Source organism: Entelurus aequoreus, linkage group LG08 (genome assembly GCF_033978785.1).
Source record: "Entelurus aequoreus isolate RoL-2023_Sb linkage group LG08, RoL_Eaeq_v1.1, whole genome shotgun sequence".
NCBI classification, from domain to species: domain Eukaryota; kingdom Metazoa; phylum Chordata; class Actinopteri; order Syngnathiformes; family Syngnathidae; genus Entelurus; species Entelurus aequoreus.
This window is the reverse complement of record NC_084738.1, coordinates 5,057,458-5,080,414: the sequence shown is the minus strand read 5'-3', so window position 1 is coordinate 5,080,414 and position 22,957 is coordinate 5,057,458. Positions and strand designations below refer to the sequence as shown.

Genomic DNA, 22,957 nt, shown 5'->3' with positions numbered 1-22,957 from the left:
ATATAGAATAGATATGATTAAAAACTATTTTTAACAACAGATGGTTGTCCAAATCTGATGGGGAAAAATGTTGGATAATGCAGGATAAAGTGACCTTAAAAAGCAATCTGCTTTTGTATAAAGTTAAGTTAGGTTAAATGAAATTATTATTATTATTATTATTATTAATTATTATCATCATTATTATTTATCTTATGGTATATCAAAAATAATATTGAGCAAAATTTAATTGAAATATTGTCGTGTGGCCCTCCAGCAGTGCTCGGGTTGCTTATGCGGCCCCCGGTGAAAATTAATTGCCCACCCCTGACGTAGCCGGTGTTTCATTGTTTACATTCCTGAAAGATGACAGTCAAGCTTTACCATTGGCCTGTGGAGAACTGGGACGACAGAGACTCTTACCAGAAGGACTTTGAGTTGGATACGCAGACGCGGTACCGTGAGTACGCAACCAGAATGTTGCCATAAGCATTTTGTTTAATTTGTATGTGTAACGCAGTACGCAGCTGCGGCTTCCAAACATTTGATTGCTTGCCCGTACGTTCGTGCCGCTATGTGCATGTCACGTACCTAACTTTGGGGACTTTGGGGAAATAGATGTGCTGTATGAACTTTGCGGAGGTGAACGGTACTTTGGGCTGTGGGATTGAGTGTGTTGTGCGGGTGTTTGATTAGTATTGGCGGGTTATATGGACGGGAGGGGGGAGGTGTTTGTTATGCAGGATTAATTTGTGGCATATTAAATATAAGCCTGGTTGTGTTGTGGCTAATAGAGTATATATATGTCTTGTGTTTATTTACTGTTTTAGTCATTCCCAGCTGAATATCAGGTCCCACCCGCCTCTCACAGTATCTTCCCTATCTGAATCACTTCCACTGCCCTCTAGTCCTTCACTCTCACTTTCCTCATCCGCAAATCTTTCATCTTCGCTCAAATTAATGGGGAAATCGTCGCTTTCTCGGTCCGAATCGCTCTCGCTGCTGGCGGCCATCATTGTAAACAATGTGCAGATGTGAGGAGCTCCACAACCTGTGACGTCACGCCAGGGCCGGCCCGTGGCATAGGCCGTATAGGCAAATGCTAAGGGCGCCGTCCATCAGGGGGCGCCACGCCAGTGCCACAAATGTTGGAGGAAAAAAAAAAAAGAAAAAAAAAAAAGTTGGTACTATTATTTCTAAATACATAAAATAATCCCACGTTAATTAAAATGCAAAGTAAAGCCTATTTAATAGAAATATTATTGGTTACAACATTACGCCCCCCCTCCCTTCCCGTATCATGACTCTTTTTGGACGTCACCACATCAAAAAATCAACACAAGATGTCAAAACGGCCCAAATTGTCAGGTGCCCAGGGAAAAAAAAAAGAGAAAAGAAGAGGAGAGACGAGAAAAAGACAGAGGTAGCAGGTAGGTAACGTTAGCCTACATGAAATTATTTGTCTGTTACAGAATGTGATAGTAACCTGTCTTTTTAGCATAAAGCTAATGTTACATGATTCGGCAATTGCTAATCAATAAATAGCTAGTTCTGTTTTAACGTTGGGTTAATATTGTGGAGGGGGCTAAATTGTTAAGGAAAATAATAATGTAACGTTAGGTAATTACAGTACTCCCTGGTGTACAGTCATTTGTAAGCCATTCTAGTTAATGCAATATTAAAAAGCACAAATAAGGAACTCTGTTGGATCCCCTTTTTTTGTAATATAGTTGTTAAAGTCATACTGGTTTGATATCTTGTTTTGTGCAGTGCCATATTTATATTGTATTTTTAATTAATTTTATGCAACTTGTTGACACGTTTTATTTTGTGCTTATGTATGTAAAAAATATTGTATTTCTTATATTCATTTTTAATTTTTTGTATTCATTGATTTATCCATTTTTAAAAAAAAATCTTGTTAACTATTCTGATTGTTAATTTGCTTTCTTTAAGTAAAAAAAAAAAGGTCAAAGACAAAGCTATTCGGTTTCTTGTGAGTATATACACTTCACTGCCGATGTGGGGGGGCGCCACCTAAAATCTTGCCTAGGGCGCCAGATTGGTTAGGGCCGGGCCTGCGTCACGCTACTTCCGGTGCAGGCGAGGCTTTTTTTATCAGCGAGCAAAAGTTGCGAACTTTATCGTCGATTTTCTCTACTAAATCCTTCCAGCAAAAATATGGCAATGTCGCGAAATGATCAAGTATGACACATAGAATGGATCTGCTATCCCCGTTTAAATAAGAAAATCGCATTTCAGTAGGCCTTTAACGATTCTGCGTCTATCGCGGTATATAATGATATCGCTTTATCGTCCAGCCCTACTTTGTACACACAAAGATGTGGCGGCGCACTGACGCCACTTGGCCCATCGGGCAAATAATGGCCACCGGGTAGGAGAGAGAGCGTTTATTACCTGAGGAAGTACCAGGCCAGCAGTGCGATGATGAGCAGCAGCAGGGACAGGACCAGCACTGTGGGGAGGACGTGTTGGCCGGTGGACGTGACGCCCTCTGAGGAGGAAGGGGAGGCCGGGTCAGAGGGCAACAAGAGAAGAAGGAAGGCACGTCGCGATCAAAAGTGGACATACACGTGTAAAGAACATCATGTCATGGCTGTCTTGAGTTTCCAATCATTTCTACAACTCTTATTTTTTTGTGATGTAGTGATTGCAGCACATACTTGTTGCTCACAAAAAACATTCATGAATTTTGCTTCTTTTATGAATTTATTATGGGTCTACTGAACATGTGAGCAAATGTGCTGGGTCAAAAGTATACATACAGCAATGTTAATATTTGCTTACATGTCCCTTGGCAAGTTTCACTGCAATAAGATGCTTTTGGTAGCCATCCACGCCAAACAGCTACATTTTTGTTTCATCTGACCTCACATGGACGAAGACAAGACCTTCTGGAGGAAAGTTCTGTGGTCAGATGAAACAAACATTGAACTGTTTGGCCACAACACCCAGCAATATGTTTGGAGGAGAAAAGGTAAGGACTTTTAATCCCAGGAACACCACCCCTACCGTCAAGCATGGTGGTGGTAGTATTATGCTCTGGGCCTGTTTTGCTGCTGTCACGCCAATTTTCTTCCCATCACAAAAACCTTCCTAACCCCCATTTACTTCCGGGGTCATTTCCGCTTACGTCAGTTCCTCTTACGTCATTGACAGCGATCGATAAATCCAAATCTCCTGAAAATGGTGGTGTCACTGAATGATATTCGTCTTTATCTGTCCCAGGGGACTTATGTCAAACACCAGCAGGCTTCGCAACATTTCAAGCGGAGTGTTAGGGCCGCTGCTGCGAACTTCTGTCTTCGTGGTAACGTGCAAAAAATATTAATTAATATATAATACTGTTAAATGTCTGTACTTTAAATCAACATTATTGTTGAAACATTTCACTAATATTAATTAATATATAATACTGTTAAATGTCTGTACTACTTTAAATCAACATTATTGTTGAAAACATTTCACTAATATTAATTAATATATAATACTGTTAAATGTCTGTACTTTAAATCAACATTATTGTTGAAACATTTCACTAATATTAATTAATATATAATACTGTTAAATGTCTGTACTTTAAATCAACATTATTGTTGAAACATTTCACTAATATTAATTAATATATAATACTGTTAAATGTCTGTACTTTAAATCAACATTATTGTTGATAATTCAGACGTTTTGTTAACGCTGTATTATAAAAAAGAGTCAAACGAAGTGCTATCGATCGCTGTCAATGACGTAAGAGGAACTGACGTGAGCGGAAATGACCCCGGAAGTAAATGGGGGTTAGGAAGGTTTTTGTGATGGGAAGAATATTGGTGTGACACTGCCAATGGAACTGGTGCTTTACAGAGAGTAAATGGGACAATGAAAAAGGAGGATTACCTCCAAAATCTTCAGGACAAGCTAAAATCATCAGCTCGGAGGTTGGGTCTTGGGTGTAGTTGGGTGTTCCAACAGGACGATGACCCCAAACACACGTCAAAAGTGGTAAAGGAATGGCTAAATCAGGCTAGGATGAAGGTTTTAGAATGGCCTTCCCAAAGTCCTGACTTAAACGTGTGGACAATGCTGAAGAAACAAGTCCATGTCAGAAAACCAACACATTTCGCTGAACTGCACCAATTTTGTCAAGATAAGTGATCAAAAATTCAACCAGAAGCTTATATTGGACGCTGATTTAAAAAAAACAACTTTTTTACCGACCCTGCCTTCTCCGCGTTTTATTGGTCGTCTTCAAAGTAATGAACTTTCCGGTACAATTTCTTGAATTTTGATTCGCCGAAAGGTTTATCAATGACAAATATTGCCTCAGTTACCTTGAATTGATTTACGTGGACCCCAGCTTAAACAAGTTGAAAAACTTATTGGGGTGTTACCATTTAGTGGTCAATTGTACGGAATATGTACTGTACTGTGCAATCTACTAATAAAAGTCTCAATCAATCAATCAATCAGTTTGCACTCGGACAACTTTACCGCGAGGGGCTGTCAAAAGAAAGACTTGATGGTAAACACTAAGGTGAGTGTAAAGTCAACCTTTTTAACTTCATCCTGTGCCATGTCTCCAGTAAATGACTTGTTTTAGTCTTTGTTAGTCTATGGAAACTTCACCATTTTCAGCCCGCAGCTACAGTTGTGGTCAAAAGTGTACATACACTTGTAAAGAACATCATGTCATGGCTGTCTTGAGCTTCCAATCATTTCTACAACTCGTATCGGCAAGTTTCACTGCAATAAGACGCTTTTGGTAGCCATCCACAAGCTTCTGCTTGAATTTTTGACCAGTCCTCTTTATAAATGAGCTTCTTAAACAAGCTCAGCAGCTATGCAGTCACTTTAGTGGGAAGCGACGTGTGATGATTCCTTTTTATTGTATTACAAATGTTTTTAGCTTTTAGCTCAATGCCTTCATGATGGTTTGTATGTTGTATGTATTTTTAGGGTTCGCATGTACAAAGGAACCTATTGAAATTGTAAGGTTGATTATTATTATTCCGCAGCTTTGCGCACTACTTTGCCCCCCTTAACATGCTTCAAAACTCACCAAATTTTATACACACATAGAAAAACTGGGACAGCACACTTTAGTAAAAAAAAAAAAAACCCCAAAAATCAAAATTGCGCTCTAGCGCCCCCTAGGAAAAAAACAAAAACAAACTGCCTGTAACTCCCACTAGGAAGGCCGTAGAGACATGAAACAAAAACCTGTATGTAGGTCTCACTTAGACCTACAATTCATAATTTCACATCCTCGGGCAAAAACCAACAGGAAGTTGGCAATTTCCCCTTCAACACAAAAAATGACTAAAAACACTCATTTTTGCCTCTTTGAGCTGTAATTTGACCCCTTAAAATACTTCAAAACTCACCAAAATTTTTACACACATTGGGACTGGTGGAAATTGCGATCTAAAAAAAACCTGAACCCCAAAACTCAAAATTGCGCTCCAGCGCAATTTTTGAATAAAACAGAGACAAAACTGCTTCTCAGAAGAAAACACAGACAAAACTGCTTGTAACTTCCGGTAGGAACGTTTTAGAGACATGAAACAAAAACCTCTACGTAGGTCTCACTTAGACCTACATTTCATAGATTGAAATCCTTCAGCAAAAATCAACAGGAAGTTTGATATCCCCACTTCAAAACATTTTTTTTTTAAAAAGCGGTCACCAAACATCAAACATTATCTCCTCTGAGCGTGTTTGTCGTTTTGGCTTCAAACTACTACAGGAGAGAGATTGAACCCTTCTGATTAAAAGCTGGCGAAAGCGTTTTAATAAGTGCTACGGTTTTGATTTTACGAGCCTTCAAAGAAAAGAACCACTGTGCCGCAGCACCTAGGAAAAAAACACAGACACAACTTCCTCTAACTCCCAGTACGACTATCGTAGAGACATGCAACAAAAACCTCTATGTAGGTCTCACGCAGGACTACCACTGGACAAAAGTATTGGGACACCTAGGACTAGCACCTGCCAAAATGCGGACCCGACCAACGCTGCTTGCAGCTTTAATATGTATTTGTACCTTGTTTTTACTGTTGTACCTTGTTTTTAATGACTATTGCTGCAAACCAAATTGCCCCTCGGGGACAAAAAAGAGTTTCTAAGTCTAAGTCCTCTTGACAAAATTGGTGCAATTCAGGTAAATGTGTTGCTTTTCTGACATGGACTTGTTTCTTCAGCATTGTCCACACGTTTAAGTCAGGACTTTGGGAAGGCCATTCTAAAACCTTCATTCTAGCCTGATTTAGCCATTCCTTTACCACTTTTGACGTGTGTTTGAGGTCATCGTCCTGTTGGAACACCCAACTACGCCCAAGACCCAACCTCCGGGCTGATGACTTTAGCTTGTCCTGAAGTATTTGGAGGTAATCCTCCTTTTTCATTGTCCCATTTACTCTCTGTAAAGCACCATTTCTATTGGCTATCCATCCACTTGGGTAAAACAGAATCCATCCTGTTTGGGTCCCACATCAAACTTAAGAAAGTCAATGACTTCACCATAAAAGTGGGTGACATTGTTATCACCAGGAAAGATGAGGTCACCTACCTAGGTTCCATTCTAGAGGCTAACCTTTCCTGTGATGAAATGGCAACTAAGGTAATCAAAAAGGTCAACCAACGAACGAGATTTCTCTACAGAATTTCCTCTCTGGTCAACAAAAGCACCTTGAGGATTCTGGCGGGAACTCTCGTTCAACCCTTTTTCGATTACGCATGCACCTCCTGGTACCCTAGCACCTCCAAAACCCTCAAATCTAAACTCCAAACATCTCAGAACAAGCTAGTCAGGTTACTTCTAGACCTCCACCCCAGATCCCACCTCACTCCTACCCACTTCTCTAAAGTGGGCTGGCTCAAGGTGGAGGACAGAGTTAAACAACTTGCACTGAGCCTGGTCTATAAAATCCGCTACACCTCCCTGATACCGAAGTACATGTCAAACTACTTCCTTAACGTAAATGACCGCCATAACCACAACACCAGGGGGAGCTCCACTAACCACGTTAAACCCAGATTCCGATCTAACAAAGGTCTTAACTCATTCTCTTTCTATGCCACATCAATGTGGAATGCGCTCCCAACAGGTATAAAAGAAAGGGCATCTCTATCCTCCTTCAAAACCGCAATAAAAGTTCACCTCCAGGCAGCTACAACCCTAAACTAACACCCTCCCCGGATTGCTAATAATCAAATGTAAACAATCAAATGCAGATACCGTAATTTCCGGACTATAAGCCGCACCTGACTATAAGCCGCACCAGCTAAATTTAGGGGAAAATACAGATTGCTCCATATATAAGCCGCACCCGACTATAAGCCGCAGGGTTTTGATGTGTAATTAGCGTAGTATATAGGGGTTCCTGCTACCACGGAGGGGATTGTCGGGACAGAGATGACTGTTTGGGAACGCAAAGCGTCCCATTTATTAACAATAAATCTTTCAATCATTCAATCAAACTTTCACATCTTTGACATGGCGAACAGCATTCGTGCAGAGTACAAATAATACAACGCTGCAAAGTAATACAAAGTGCTCGCCTGTACGTTATCAAAATAACCAGCCTACTGTCAGTCTTTAATCATTGTGTCATCGTCTTCCTCCTGCGTACTAAAACCACCGAAATCCTCTTCGTCGGTGTCGGAGAAGAACAGGCCGTAAATAAGCCGCACCCTTGTATAAGCCGCAGGGACCAGAACGAGGGGAAAAAGTAGCGGCTTATAGTCCGGAAATTACGGTACTTTTTCTTATGCCTTCTGATCTCTCTCTCTCTTTCTATGTCCACTACTTGATGTCCATATCCCCCCCCCCCGCCCCCCTCCACACCCCTGATTGTAAATAATGTAAATAATTCAGTGTGATTATCTTGTGTGATGACTGTATTATGATGATAGTATATATGATAGTATATATCTGTATCATGAATCAATTTAAGTGGACCCCGACTTAAACAAGTTGAAAAACTTATTCGGGTGTTACCATTTAGTGGTCAATTGTACGGAATATGTACTGTACTGTGCAACCTACTAATAAAAGTCTCAATCAATCAATCAATGGCAGCTAAACAGGCCCAGAGCATAATACCACCACCACCATGATTTACGGTAGGCTTAGTGTTCCTGGGATTAAAGGCCTCACCTTTTCTCCTCCAAACATATTGCTGGGTATTGTGGCTCCATTTTTGTTTCATCTGACCACAGAACTTTCCTCCAGAAGGTCTTATCTTTGTCCATGTGATGTCAGATGGAACAAAAATTGGCCAAAATACCCAGCAATATGTTTGGAGGAAAAGTGTATGTAAACTTTTGATGGCGACTGTATATACAATATTTACAGTGTGTACAGTGCAAATACTACATCAAAGCTCCTGCCGTGTGCCCCTATGGCCACGCGGTTGATTTAGTGACTGGCTTCAGCACTATTTAGCCAACAGAGATTGGCATCAGCTCATCTTGAGAGGGCTCCCAGAATGGAGCCACGAGCGCACACAGGACCGCCTTGTCGCCGCACAATCAGCCGTAAATGACCGGCCAGTCGTTCATTGTGTCGGGGAGTCATAAGGAGTTATTATCGCCGCACAGATGCATAATAATCATGTCTGACGGGCAAAGCGGTGAGCGTCTTACCTCGTGTACTGTTGCCATTGCTGCTGGAATTGGCCGTTGTTGTGGTTGCCACCAAGAACAGAAGCGGGACCATTGTGTTGTGTGACTGCGGGGGGAAAAAAACAACAACACAGAAACGGATATTGAATTTGGTGTGTTTGTGCATCACGGGAACGCGGGAGAATACCTCCATTCAGGCAACACAAGCCGCGTTTATTCAGGGGCGACCACTTTTTGATTTGAGGAATGTGCTCATGTGTGCAAAAGAGGAGCCACAATGGAGCAACACACTCACATCCTGCTCGTTCATTCATGGCGTTCCTGCTGGGCGGTGTAATGTCTCAGGCACCCAGAAGGGGGCGCGAGTGCACAATGTTTACAAACGAGGCTCTGTCTTCATGACTGCACTCCTTCATTGAGGAAAAATGTTGGAAATACCAATATATTGATATTTGATATGAAACACATTTAAATGGCAAATTATGTTCAGTTTATTTGGAACGTGCGTACGACACAATGTAATGTGTCACACAATTCCAGTTGTTTCATTACAGCACGTCCAAAAATGAGTAGGAAGAAGCAGAGCTTATTTAATCCTACCCCTTTTCATACCATAGCAATTAGGGATGTCCGATAATGGCTTTTTGCCGATATCCGATATTGTCCAACTCTTTAATTACCGATACCGATATCAACCGATACCGATATCAACCGATATATACAGTCGTGTAATTAACACATTATTATGCCTAATTTGGACAACCAGGTATGGTGAAGATAAGGTACTTTTTTAAAACAATTATAAAATAAAATAAGATAAATAAATTAAAAACATTTTCTTGAATAAAAAAGAAAGTAAAACAATATAAAAACAGTTACATATAAACTAGTAATTAATGAGAATGAGTAACATTAACTGTTAAAGGTTAGTACTATTAGTGGAGCAGCAGCACGCACAATCATGTGTGCTTACGGACTGTATCCCTTGCAGACTGTATTGATATATATCAGGGGTCACCAACCTTCTTGAAAGCAAGAGCTACTTCTTGGGTAGTGATTAATGCGAAGGGCTACCAGTTTGATACACACTTAAATAAATTGCCAGAAATAGCCAATTTGCTCAATTTACCTTTAACTCTATGTTATTATTAATAATTAATGATATTTACACTTAATTGAACGGTTTAAAAGAGGAGAAAACACAAAAAAATTACAATTCAATTTTGAAACATTGTTTTTCTTCAATTTCGACTCTTTAAAATTCAAAATTCAACCGAAACAAAGAAGACAAAAACTAGCTAATTTGAATCTTTTTGAAATTTTTTTAAAAAGAATTTATGGAACATCATTAGTAATTTTTCCTGATTAAGATTAATTTTAGAATTTTGATGACATGTTTTAAATAGGTTAAAATCCAATCTACACTTTGTTAGAATATACAACAAATTGGACCAAGCTATATTTCTAACAAAGACAAATCATTATTTCTTCTAGATTTTCCAGAACAAAAATTTTAAAATAAATTCAAAAGACTTTGAAATAAGATTTACATTTGATTCTACAGATTTTCTAGATTTGCCAGAACAATGTTTTTGAATTTTAATCGTAATAAGTTTGAAGAAATATTCCACAAATATTCTTCGTTGAAAAAACAGAAGCTAAAATGAAGAATTAAATTGAAATTTATTTATTCTTTACAATAAAAAAAAAAAAATACTTGAACATTGATTTAAATTGTCAGGAAAGAAGAGGAAGGAATTTAAAAAGTAAAAAGGTATATGTGTTTAAAAATCCTAAAATCATTTTTAGGGTTGTATTTTTTCTCTAAAATTGTCTTTCTGAAAGTTATAAGGAACAAAGTAAAATAAATTAATGAATGTATTTAAACAAGTGAAGACCAAGTCTTTCAAATATTTTCTTGGATTTTCACATTCTATTTGAGTTTTGTCTCTCTTAGAATTAAAAATGTCGAGCAAAGCGAGACCAGCTTGCTAGTAAATAAATACAATTTAAAAAATAGAGGCAGCTCACTGGTAAGTGCTGCTATTTGAGCTATTTTTAGAACAGGCCAGCGGGCTACTCATCTGGTCCTTACGGGCTACCTGGTGCCCGCGGGCACCGCGTTGGTGACCCCTGATATATATTGATATATAATGTAGGAACCAGAATATTAATAACAGAAAGAAACAACCCTTTTGTGTGAATGAGGAGGGAAGTTTTTTTGGGTTGGTGCATTAATTGTTAGTCTATCTTGTGTTTTTTATGTTGATTTAATTAAAAAACAAAAAAACAAACAAAAAAAAAGGATACCGATAATAAAAAAAAACGATACCGATAATTTCCGATATTACATTTTAACGCATTTATCGGCCGATATTATCGGACATCCCAAATAGCAATTGTATCCAATGTCCTTGTTTTCTGTAACAAAACAGTGAACAAATAAATAAAAAATATACCATAGTAAGCATACAAATATTAAATACATAAATAATCAGTCTCAATAAAAAAAAGGGGGGAAAAAAGGGTTCAAGATGTTCATCATAGTTCTTGTTCTGTGTACTTTGTGAACACTTGTAGTTTGAACAGTCTCTTAAACTGAATCATATTAGTGCTTTCTTTGGTTTTTTTTTGGTTCATCCGTTCCATAATTGGAAAAAGGTTTTAAGTGTTAACCTACTCAGTGGCCAGTGGTTAGATCAGGGGTCACCAACGCGGTGCCCGCGGGCACCAGGTAGCCCGTAAGGACCAGATGAGTAGCCCGCCGGCCTGTTCTAAAAATAGCTCAAATAGCAGCACTTACCAGTGAGCTGCCTCTATTTTTTAAATTGTATTTATTTACTAGCAAGCTGGTCTCGCTTTGCTCAACATTTTTAATTCTAAGAGAGACAAAACTCAAATAGAATTTGAAAATCCAAGAAAATATTTGAAAGACTTGGTCTTCACTTGTTTAAATAAATTCATTACTTTTTTTACTTTGCTTCTTATAACTTTCAGAAAGACAATTTTAGAGAAAAAATACAACCTTAAAAATGATTTTAGGATTTTTAAACACATATACCTTTTTACCTTTTAAATTAATTCCTCTTCTTTCCTGACAATTTAAATCAATGTTCAAGTATTTTTTTTTATTTATTGTAAAGAATAAATAAATTTCAATTTAATTCTTCATTTTAGCTTCTGTTTTTTCAACGAAGAATATTTGTGGAATATTTCTTCAAACTTATTGTGATTAAAATTCAAAAACATTATTCTGGCAAATCTAGAAAATCTGTAGAATCAAATTTAAATCTTATTTTAAAGTATTTTGAATTGATTTTAAAAATTTTGTTCTGGAAAATCTAGAAGAAATAATGATTTGTCTTTGTTAGAAATATAGCTTGGTCCAATTTGTTATATATTCTAACAAAGTGCAGATTGGATTTTAACCTATTTAAAACATGTCATCAAAATTGTAAAATTAATCTTAATCAGGAAAAAATACTAATGATGTTCCATAAATTATTTTTTAAATTTTTTCAAAAAGATTCGAATTAGCTAGTTTTTCTCTTCTTTGTTTCGGTTGAATTTTGAATTTTAAAGAGTCGAAATTGAAGATAAACTATGTTTCAAAATTGAATTGTCATTTTTTTCGTGTTTTCTCCTCTTTTAAACCGTTCAATTAAGTGTAAATATCATTAATTATTAATAATAACATAGAGTTAAAGGTAAATTGAGCAAATTGGCTATTTCTGGCAATTTATTTAAGTGTGTATCAAACTGGTAGCCCTTCGCATTAATCACTACCCAGGAAGTAGCTCTTGCTTTCAAAAAGGTTGGTGACCCCTGGGTTAGAGTGTCTGCCCTGAGATGGGTAGGTTGTGAGTTCAAACCCCGGCCGAGTCATACCAAAGACCATAAAAATGGGAGCCATTACCTCCCTGCTAGGCACTCAGCATCAAGGGTTGGAATTGGGGGTTAAATCACCAAAAATGATTCCCGGGCGCGGCCACCGCTGCTGCTCACTGCTCCCCTCACCGAGCATACAAATGTTTTAAATGAGATTTTCCTCTAAGGTTATGTTTCTCCTCTTTTGTTGAGAAGAATTGTTGTACATTCTTGGGTAGCAGGTTATAGTTTGCTTTGTGCATCATTTTAGCTGTTTGCAAATGCACCAAATCGTTGAATTTCAATAATTTGTGATTTAATAAATAAAGGGTTTGTATGTTCTCTATATCCAACATTATGTATTATTCTAATTAGAGATGTCCGATGATATCGGGCTGCCGTTATTATCGGCCGATAAATGCTTTAAAATGTAATATCGGAAATAGGGATGTCCGATAATGGCTTTTTGCCGATATCCGATATTGTCCAACTCTTTAATTACCGATACCGATATCAACCGATACCGATATCAACCGATATATGCAGTCGTGGAATTAACACATTATTATGCCTAATTTGGACAACCATGTATGGTGAAGATAAGGTACTTTTTTAAAAAAATTGTAAAATAAGATAAATAAATTAAAAACATTTTCTTGAATAAAAAAGAAAGTACAACAATATAAAAACAGTTACATAGAAACTAGTAATGAATGAAAATGAGTAAAATTAACTGTTAAAGGTTAGTACTATTAGTGGAGCAGCAGCACGCACAATCATGTGTGCTTACGGACTGTATCCCTTGCAGACTGTATTGATATATATTGATATATAATGTAGGAAGCAGAATATTAATAACAGAAAGAAACAACCCTTTTGTGTGAATGAGTGTAAATGGGGGAGGGAGGTTGTTTGGCTTGGTGCACTAATTGTAAGTGTATCTTGTGTTTTTTATGTGGATTTAATAAAAAATAAAAATAAAAATAAAAATAAAAATTAAAAAACCGATACCGATAATAAAAAAACCGATACCGATCATTTCCGATATTACATTTTAACGCATATATCGGCCGATAATATCGGCAGGCCGATATTATCGGACATCTCTAATCGGAAATGATCGGTATCGGTTTCAAAAAGTAAAATATATGACTTTTTAAAACGCCACTGTGTACACGGACGTAGGGAGAAGTACAGAGCGCCAATAAACCTTAAAGGCACTGCCTTTGCGTGCCGGCCCAGTCACATAATATCTACGGCGTTTCACACACACAAGTGAATGCAAGGCATACATGGTCAACAGCCATACAGGTCACACTGAGGGTGTCGTATAAACAACTTTAACACTGTTACAAATATGCGCCACACTGTGAACCCACACCAAACAAGAATGACAAACACATTTTGGGAGAACATCCGCACCGTAACACAACAGAAAAAATACCCAGAACCCCTTGCAGCACTAACTCTTCCGGGACGCTACAATATACACCCCCCGCTACTCCCTACCCCACCTCAACCCCGCCCACCTCAGCCTCCTCATGCTCTCTCAGGGAGAGCATGTCCCAAATTCCAAGCTGCTGTTTTGAGGCATGTTAAAAAAAATTATGCACTTTGTGACTTCAATAATAAATATGGCAGTGCCATGTTGGCATTTTTTTCCATAACTTGAGTTGATTTATTTTGGAAAACCTTGTTACATTGTTTAATGCATCCAGCGGGGCATCACAACAAAATCAGGCATAATAATGTGTTCATTCCACGACTGTATATATCGGTATCGGTTGATATCGGAATCTGTAATTAAGAGTTGGACAATATCGGAACTGGACAAAAAAGCCATTATAGGACATTTCTAATTATTAGATATTATTAAAAATGTATATAATGTTGTCGCATTGATCGACAATAATAACGTTTTTTTGTCTCTCAAAATGGACAGAATGAATACATTTAGTGAAAAAAGTACTTTATTGCCACATATTTCCAGGTATTCACGGGCCAGATAAAATGAGGTGGCGAGCCAGGTGTGGCTCCCGGGCCTTGACTTTGACACCTGTGCTGCAAGGCCTTTCTGGTATTTATGTACAGTTCTTACAGCATATTACTGTAAATGGAAAAAACTGTACCATTGTTTTAAACTGTAAAATCTACGGTTCTTCTTTTTACGGTGGAAAAAATATTTAAAAAACCCCAAAACGTTTTTAACGTAGAAATTGACATTTTTACAGCGTACAATTTGACGGACAACTTGCTTTGAGATCATGAGTCAAACAGATATAAGTATTTTTTTTTAAATTTTATTTATTTAAAAATGTTCGGAATGTATGATAATATAATATTTGTTCCATATTAGATAATATTAAAAGTTTTTTTCACCACATTTGTTGCATTATTAGACAATGATAAAAAACAAATCTCTCAAAAGGAATAAAATGAATACATTTAGTGAGAAAAGGTTAAGTACTTTATGGTGGCATTTTTTTCCATAACTTGAGTTGATTTATTTTGAAAAACCTTGTTTAATGCATCCAGCGGGGCATCACAACAAAATCAGGCATAATAATGTGTTAATTCCACCACTGTATATATCGGTATCGGTTGATATCGTAATTAAGAGTTGGACAATATCGGAAATCGGCAAAAAAGCCATTATCAGACATCTCCAATTCTAATCGATCTTTTTTGTAACACAGTTAGTGAATGAAGCGCACATTTGTTGTTGTTTCCCCATATTTCTACACAATAACTCAGATATGGTAACACTAGTGAGCAGTAGAGAATGTAGAAGGGATTTTGGTCTAGAACATCCATTTTCTACCGCTTGTCCCTTTTGACGTGTTCCCAGCTACTTTATGTTGTATATTTTTTACATGAGATTTCCAATTCATTTGATCATGTATCATTACATGAATTAGATGAATAAATAATCACGGCAGTAGCAGACAGCATCACGTCACACCATACCCGTATAGAGCTCGGTCCTCTATGATAAGAGCTGCTAAAAAAGCAAAGTCAAGAGCCACTGCGTCACCTCAAGGCTGCAGGTGTGCGCTGCAGCTGCGCTAAGCAGAAAGAGGCCGAGTGTATAATCAATGAGCGGGGTTATGTTGCAGCGTCCTAGAACGAGGACGGGGTTGGAGGATGGAGGAATTTGGAGTCAGAAAAGGCAGCGGCAGAGCCAGGGAGCAGAAGGTCCAGGTCAATAACGCTTCCCGGGGCCATTAATAAAGCGTGACATGTCAAGACCCTGCTCGGCGGGGAAGACTGATGACGGAATTCTAATGAGGGAGAGGAGGTGAAATTTAACCTCCCACCTCCCACCATGTCTCCTTCTTCATCTAGTCTTCATGTCCGCCTCTCTAAGGCACTCTAGGGATATCACAAAGCTTAATAAAGGATTGGAAACTGAGCAGTATAGTGTTGTGTTTTTTATTCATCTATACCTTGTCCTTGAGTCCTATATCTACCTATCCTTCCTTTCTTTCTATGTCAACTAGGTATGATGTTTGATAAGGAATTATCGAGTTCGAGCCTATTATCGAATCCTGTTATCGAACCGATTCCTTATCGATTCTCTTATGGAGTCCAGATAGGTTGTTGTATATGTAAAAAAAACCACAATATTTGGTTTAACAAAAGCTCACTTTTATTATATAATAAAAAAATAAAATCTAATAAATAAATAAATATTGACTGTTACTCACCTAAAAAAATAAAATAAAATAAATAAATATTGACTGTTGTTGCCCAAAGTATATTAAGTGGGATTTTTCAGAGAAACAAATATATACAGTAACACAAAAACAACCTGTCTCTGTGATCACTATAGGTGTATAAATAATAATATAGTGTTAAATAAAATCAGTCCCTTGGGCACAAAACTGAAAATAATACAGCTCTCCAAAAAGTGCACTTCTGCTGCTATTGGAACATAACTGTTTGTTATGATGCTTTGACATTTTTGCACTTGATTTCTTTATTGAAAGACAATTCTATGAAGACAAAACTTGTTTGCAAATGTGGCTACAATGCTAAAAAATTAAAAGTTAAAGCTAAAAAAAGAAATACACTTTATTGAGTTAACATCATTTCTTTATAGGGGGAAAGATGTGATGAGCTAGAGCAGTGTTTTTCAACCACTGTGCCGCGGCACACTAGTGTGCCGTGAGATACAGTCTGGTGTGCCGTGGGAGATTATGTAAATTCACCTATTTGGGGTAAAAATATTTTTTGCAAACAAGTAATTATAGTCTGCAAATAATGTAATGTTGTTGAGTGTCGGTGCTGTCTAGAACTCGGCAGAGTAACCGTGTAATACTCTTCCATATCAGTAGGTAGCTAATTGCTTTGTAGATATCGGAACATGGTTTGTTGTGATCCCAATATGCAGATGACAGTGGGAGGCAGCGTGCAGGTAAAAAGGTATCTAATGCTAAAACCAAAACTAAGCAAAAGGTGAGTGCCCCTAAGAAAAGGCATTGAAGCTTAGGGAACAAAACTAAACCTGAACTGGCTACTAAGTAAACAAAAACAGACTGCTGGACGACAGCAAAGACTTACAGCGTGTTGAGCAAAGATGGCGTCCACAAAGTACATCCGAACATGACATGACAATCAACAATGTCACCACAAAGAAGGATAGCAGCAACTGAAATATTCTTGATTACGGTACTAAACCAAAGCAAATGCGGGGAATATCGCTCAAAGGAAGACATGAAACTGCTACAGGAAAATACCCAAAAAAGCCAAAAAGCCACCAAAATAGGAGCGCAAGACAAGAAGTAAAACACTACACACAAGAAAACAGCCAAAAAAATCAAAAAGAGTCATGGTTTGATGTGACAGGTGGTGACAGTACACCTACTTTGAGACAAGAGCTATAGTGATGCATGCTTGGTTATGCTTTAAAGTCATATCCAACAATTGCGACAACGACTTTTTACTGTCAACTGAGTTTCATTTTTTAATAATTTCTGCTGTTGGTGTGCCTCCGCATTTTTTCAACGCAAAAAATGTGCCTTGGCTCAAAAAAGGTTGAAAAACACTGAGCTAGAGAATATAACAACTACACTACCCAGCATGCAACGGGAGTGACGAGCATGCGCGGTAGCCCCGAAAAGTGTTGCATGTTGCCACGCTGTGAAAGTAAACGTCAAGAACTCAGCCAACACGCCTCATCTGTATTATTTATAATTAGACAGACAACACATCTACAGTGTGATTTTGTAACATTTACAAGGAGAGAAAAACAAAAGTTAAAAAAGGGAGATATGTTGTATATATATGTATGTGCTGCAGTGTTGTATATATATGTATGTGCTGCAGTGTTGTATATATATGTATGTGCTGCAGTGTTGTATATATATGTATGTGCTGCAGTGTTGTATATATATGTATGTGCTGCAGTGTTGTATATATATGTATGTGCTGCAGTGTCATATATGTTGTATATATATGTATGTGCTGCAGTGTTGTATATATATGTATGTGCTGCAGTGTTGTATATATATGTATGTGCTGCAGTGTTGTATATATATGTATATGCTGCAGTGTTGTATATATATGTATGTGCTGCAGTGTTGTATATATATGTATGTGCTGCAGTGTTGTATATATATGTATGTGCTGCGGTTGTTTTAAGAACGTTGCGACAGCTGCCGTAAAGGAGGTGCGTTGCTAGCCTGGTTGCTATGTTTCCGGTTGGTGGTAAAAGTGTTGGTCATGTGTTTTACCCTGCTCAAATCTCTCAGTAAAGTTATTCGATGGATTATAGCTTTTGTTTTGAACTTTATTACACCTTGGAGCGCTTTTTCCCGTCCATTGTTTTCCTGTGTCCAATTTTCGTTTTGCTCAATGTTCTTATCTCCCAGTCTATGTCTATCAACCCCACCAACCTCGTGTCTTACTTACTTACCCAACTACCGATCTTAACCACAGCTGTCCGTCCTTGTTTCCCAGCTAACTACCAACGTACGTACCACAGCCCCAGCAGTATATCAATCATCAATCCATCAATCAACGTTTATTTGTAAAGCCCTTAATGACAAGTGCCTCAAAGAGCTTCATAAATCACCCACAATCGGGCAATGTATCAGTCTATCCGTCTATCTATCCCTACCAACACCAACTGTCTGTGTGTCCTACGTACTTATTGATCGATCTGAACACCTACTAGCTGTCCTTTGTGTCCCTTCAACCTACTTACCTTACAAACCTCAACTTTAGGAGCCCACTATCTTTTAGTCCTACCCAACATCTCTCCAAACCCTATGTGTCCATGCATTAGGGACTCCTTGTGTCCGAACTTAGCAACCTACCCTACCATCCTCTCTATTCCAACCATGGGAATGTTTGTCTCGTCTACTTTGAGACTACCTTATTCATCGACCTCTACAAAAACGTATCTCCCTAATGACCTAGCAACCTATTGCTCAACTGTTCATTCTGGCTAACCACCAATCAATCTATCAAAGGCAACCCCGACAGTAGGTCCAGCCGTCCTTGTGTCCAACCATTAGGCCAACCACCTCATTCTCGCTATCACGACTCCCGGGGGAGCACCACAAGACGTTAGCGGTCTGTTCTGCCGCATTTCACGAGTTGTTATTAAACGCTGCCCCGTGTGACCCCTTAAGCATCTCTCGAGGACCACTTGCTTCCCTTCCACAATATAGCAATTAATAAAGCGTCGTCCCACTCAGCGCGAGGCGGCCATGAGCCACAGGTCTCAAATTAAGACTTCTAGCATTAGTCATGGTTTGGGTCGGGTCAGACGGTGGGTAAATAGCCACCGAGGCTCTGCTCGGGCTTGTGCATTGTCCTCTCTCCATTTAGCGCTCAGTGGCGAGTCACCAGCCGTCAGCCGTAATGAAAATAGGTCATGGGAGACGTCGGCTCAAGGGGAATTTGGAAAGCGTCTTTGGGGAAGGTTATTATCCCGGCCAGACGGTCACCGAGGCGAAGCGTTGTCTCACGGTCAGTCTGCATGCGTAAGGTCACTCAGTTCAGTATTTATTCTCAATAGAAGCGAATAAGCCGTTAATAGGTGTTTTCTATGTTTAAGGTGAGCCACCACTGACATCCAATTGGCTAACACTATTACGTGGCATTCATTTCACCTAGCTAGACTGGAAAATTACTATAAACACTTTCATTTTTTTTTGTATCTAAAACGCAAAAAAGACAGTGGTCTTAATTGGAAGTACGACATAATTAGAGAGGCTACGCTTTCTAAATTTTCAAAAACCCTTTGATTGGTTCATTCATTGGTTCATTGCCCCCCCTCTCCCTTGTGGAGGGGGAGGGGGGCACAGGTCCGGTAGCCATGGATGAAGTGCTGGCTGTCCAGAGTCAGGACCCGGGGTGGACCGCTCGCCTGTGCATCGGTTGGGGACATCTCTGCGCTGCTGACCCGTCTCCGCTCGGGATGGTCTCCTGCTGACCCCACTATGGACTGGACTCTCACTCTTATGTTAAATCCACTATGGACTGGACTTTCACAATATTATGCTAGACCCACTCGACGTAATCAAAAAGGTTAACCAACGAAGGAGATTTCTCTACAGAATCTCCTCTCTGGTCAACAAAAGCACCTTGAGGATTCTGGCGGGAACTCTCGTTCAACCCTTTTTCCATTACGCATGGACCTCCTGGTACCCCAGCACCTCCAAAACCCTCAAATCTAAACTCCAAACATCTCAGAACAAGCTAGTCAGGTTACTTCTAGACCTCCACCCCAGATCACACCTCACTCCTACCCACTTCTCTAAAGTGGGCTGGCTCAAGGTGGAGGACAGAGTTAAACAACTTGCACTGAGCCTAGTCTATAAAATCCGCTACACCTCCCTGATACCGAAGTACATGTCAAACTACTTCCTTAACGTAAATGACCGCCATAACCACAACACCAGGGGGAGCACCACTAACCACGTTAAACCCAGATTCCCAACTAACAAAGGTCTTAACTCATTCTCTTTCTATGTCACGTCAATGTGGAATGCGCTCCCAAAAGGTATAAAAGAAAGGGCATCTCTATCCTCCTTCAAAACCGCAATAAAAGTTCACCTCCAGGCAGCTACAACCCTAAACTAACACCCTCCCCGGATTGCTAATAATCAAATGTAAACAATCAAATGCAGATACTTTTTCTTATGCCTTCTGATCTCTCTCTCTCTCTCTCTCTCTCTCTCTCTCTCTCTCTCTCTCTCTCTCTCTCTCTCTATGTCCACTACTTGATGTCCATATCCTGCCAACCCCCCCTCCACACCCCTGATTGTAAATAATGTAAATAATTCAATGTGATTATCTTGTGTGATGACTGTATTATGATGATAGTATATATGATAGTATATATCTGTATCATGAATCAATTTAAGTGGACCCCGACTTAAACAAGTTGAAAAACTTATTGGGGTGTTACCATTTAGTGGTCAATTGTACGGAATATGTACTCCACTGTGCAACCTACTAATAAAAGTCTCAATCAATCAATCAATCCCACTGGGTTGTGAGCTTTTCCTTGCCCTTTTGTGGGCTCTGAACCGAGGGTGCCGTCGTGGCTTGTGCAGCCCTTTGAGACACTTGTGATTTAGGGCTGTATAAATAAACATTGATTGATGAATAAACATTGAATGTAGGCCTCATTTGAAGCATTTAGTCGTATGAATTTCACTCTGATGGTTGGACACAAGAAAACCTCCAAACGAGATGATCTTTTTCAGCCTTTGAAGATAGCAGGGTAGCATGGTTAGCATGTTGTGCCTTCACAAGGAGACGCCAAATTGAACAGTAATCAATGTTTTCGTACTCTCTCACTTTAAGACGCACAGCTAGATACACGGGGACTCGGTACCAAACAAGAAAGCTCCTCAGTTGTTGAGCTTGCTTCGTTAAAGCAATCCAAAGCGACTTAATGATACCCCAAGCAGCTCGATAATCAACCCCACCCACCGGAAAAAATGTGGTCTCTGCCGCGGCGTTCACTGGCGCTGCTGTTTTCTTTGCGAACAAGAGCGTCGTCAGTGCAGCTGACTGCGTGTTTTTTTCCCCTCGAGCACAGAGTCCCTCTCTGTCTCTTCACATACATCAGCTGGGGAATTTGGAAAATGGGTGGTGGGTGTCAGCGGTGCGGGGGATCCCAGTAGGTACATTGTGTGCTCGCCAGACTGTTTACCATTTAGGATGCTTACATCTACAACCTGCCATGTAGAAAAACTAAATAGTCTCCTAAAGTATCAATGAACATTTTTTATTTAGAATTCCAAGGGCTTGACTTAATAATATTATATAATATTATAAATATATTAAATATTTATAAATATATTAAATATTTATAAATATATTAAATATTTAATATATTATAAATATATTAAATATTTCATATTTATGACATCATATGTTCCAATATGCTGTTTTGTGATGTTGTGGAACATGCAGCAGACAAAAATAACACGAACCATCTTTTCTGAGCGATGTAGAAGTGCGAGCTAGACAATAGAAACTATTTTTGGCATAACGAAGGACCAGATACGGCCCGCCAGCGTCCAAAATCTGGGCTGAGTTAAAAAAATTAAAAATAAAAAATAAATAAAAATAAATATATATATATATATATATATATATATATATATATATATATATATATATATATATATATATATATATATATATATATATATATATTAGGGCTGCAACAACTAATCGATTAAATCAATTAAAATCGATTACCAAAATAGTTGGTGATTAATTTAGTCATCTATTCGTTGGAACTATGCTATGCGCATGCGCGGAGGCTTTTTTTATTGTTTTTATTTTTGGTTATTTTTTTTATTTTTATTTTTATAAACCTTTATTTATAAACTGCAATATTTACAAACAGCTGAGAAACAATAATCAAAATAAGTACAAAAACAGTACAAAACAGCGCCAGGGCGGCGGTTAGGCTACGTCTCATGAGGTGGCGTAAGCTAGCCAATGATGTGTCATGTGCAGCTCACGTGACGACGGCGTCTCCTTTGCTGGAAACATTAGAAAAATGGCGCAAGAAAACACTACCGATAGTTTAGCGGAGAAACATCTTGAGGTTATTGCTTCAATGGAGAAAAGTGTACGACCTAAGTGGTGAAAAGTGTGGGAACACTTCACTTTAAAGACTTCAAAGAAGAGCGTTTCCTGCAAAATGGCACGGAAGTACAACATTGCTTCAGGAGCACCTGAAGAAGAAACATGTTGGAGCCATGGATGAAGGGAAGAACTCACAGTACGTAACTTTTTAAGTCCATAGTGGCAACAAGCATTCATGAGTTCAACTTTTTTGTGAGTAACGTTAAAGTTATGCCTTTGTTGCAATGCGGGGCTGATAATGTGTCTCCGGCACATTTGAATCCGTTTTGAGAGAGAAAACCAATTTGGAAATAAACGTAACGGACAGAAATATCTCAGGTTGGTTTCATAATGGATCAATGTAGCC

At 38.7% G+C, this 22,957-nt stretch overlaps 1 protein-coding gene across 1 annotated transcript in view; it reads right to left on the bottom strand.

The window, feature by feature from the left end:
* The window catches only part of ptprea (protein tyrosine phosphatase receptor type Ea), a 100,429-nt gene that overhangs the window by 36,156 nt on the left and 41,316 nt on the right, over window positions 1-22,957 (bottom strand). Inside the window, exons 2-3 of the mRNA XM_062055359.1 lie at window positions 8,641-8,725; window positions 2,398-2,494 (exon numbers count right to left, since the gene is read on the bottom strand). Coding sequence (XP_061911343.1) covers window positions 2,398-2,494; window positions 8,641-8,713 — 170 coding nt within the window. The 5' untranslated portion in view covers window positions 8,714-8,725. The remainder of the gene's footprint in view (window positions 1-2,397; window positions 2,495-8,640; window positions 8,726-22,957) is intronic.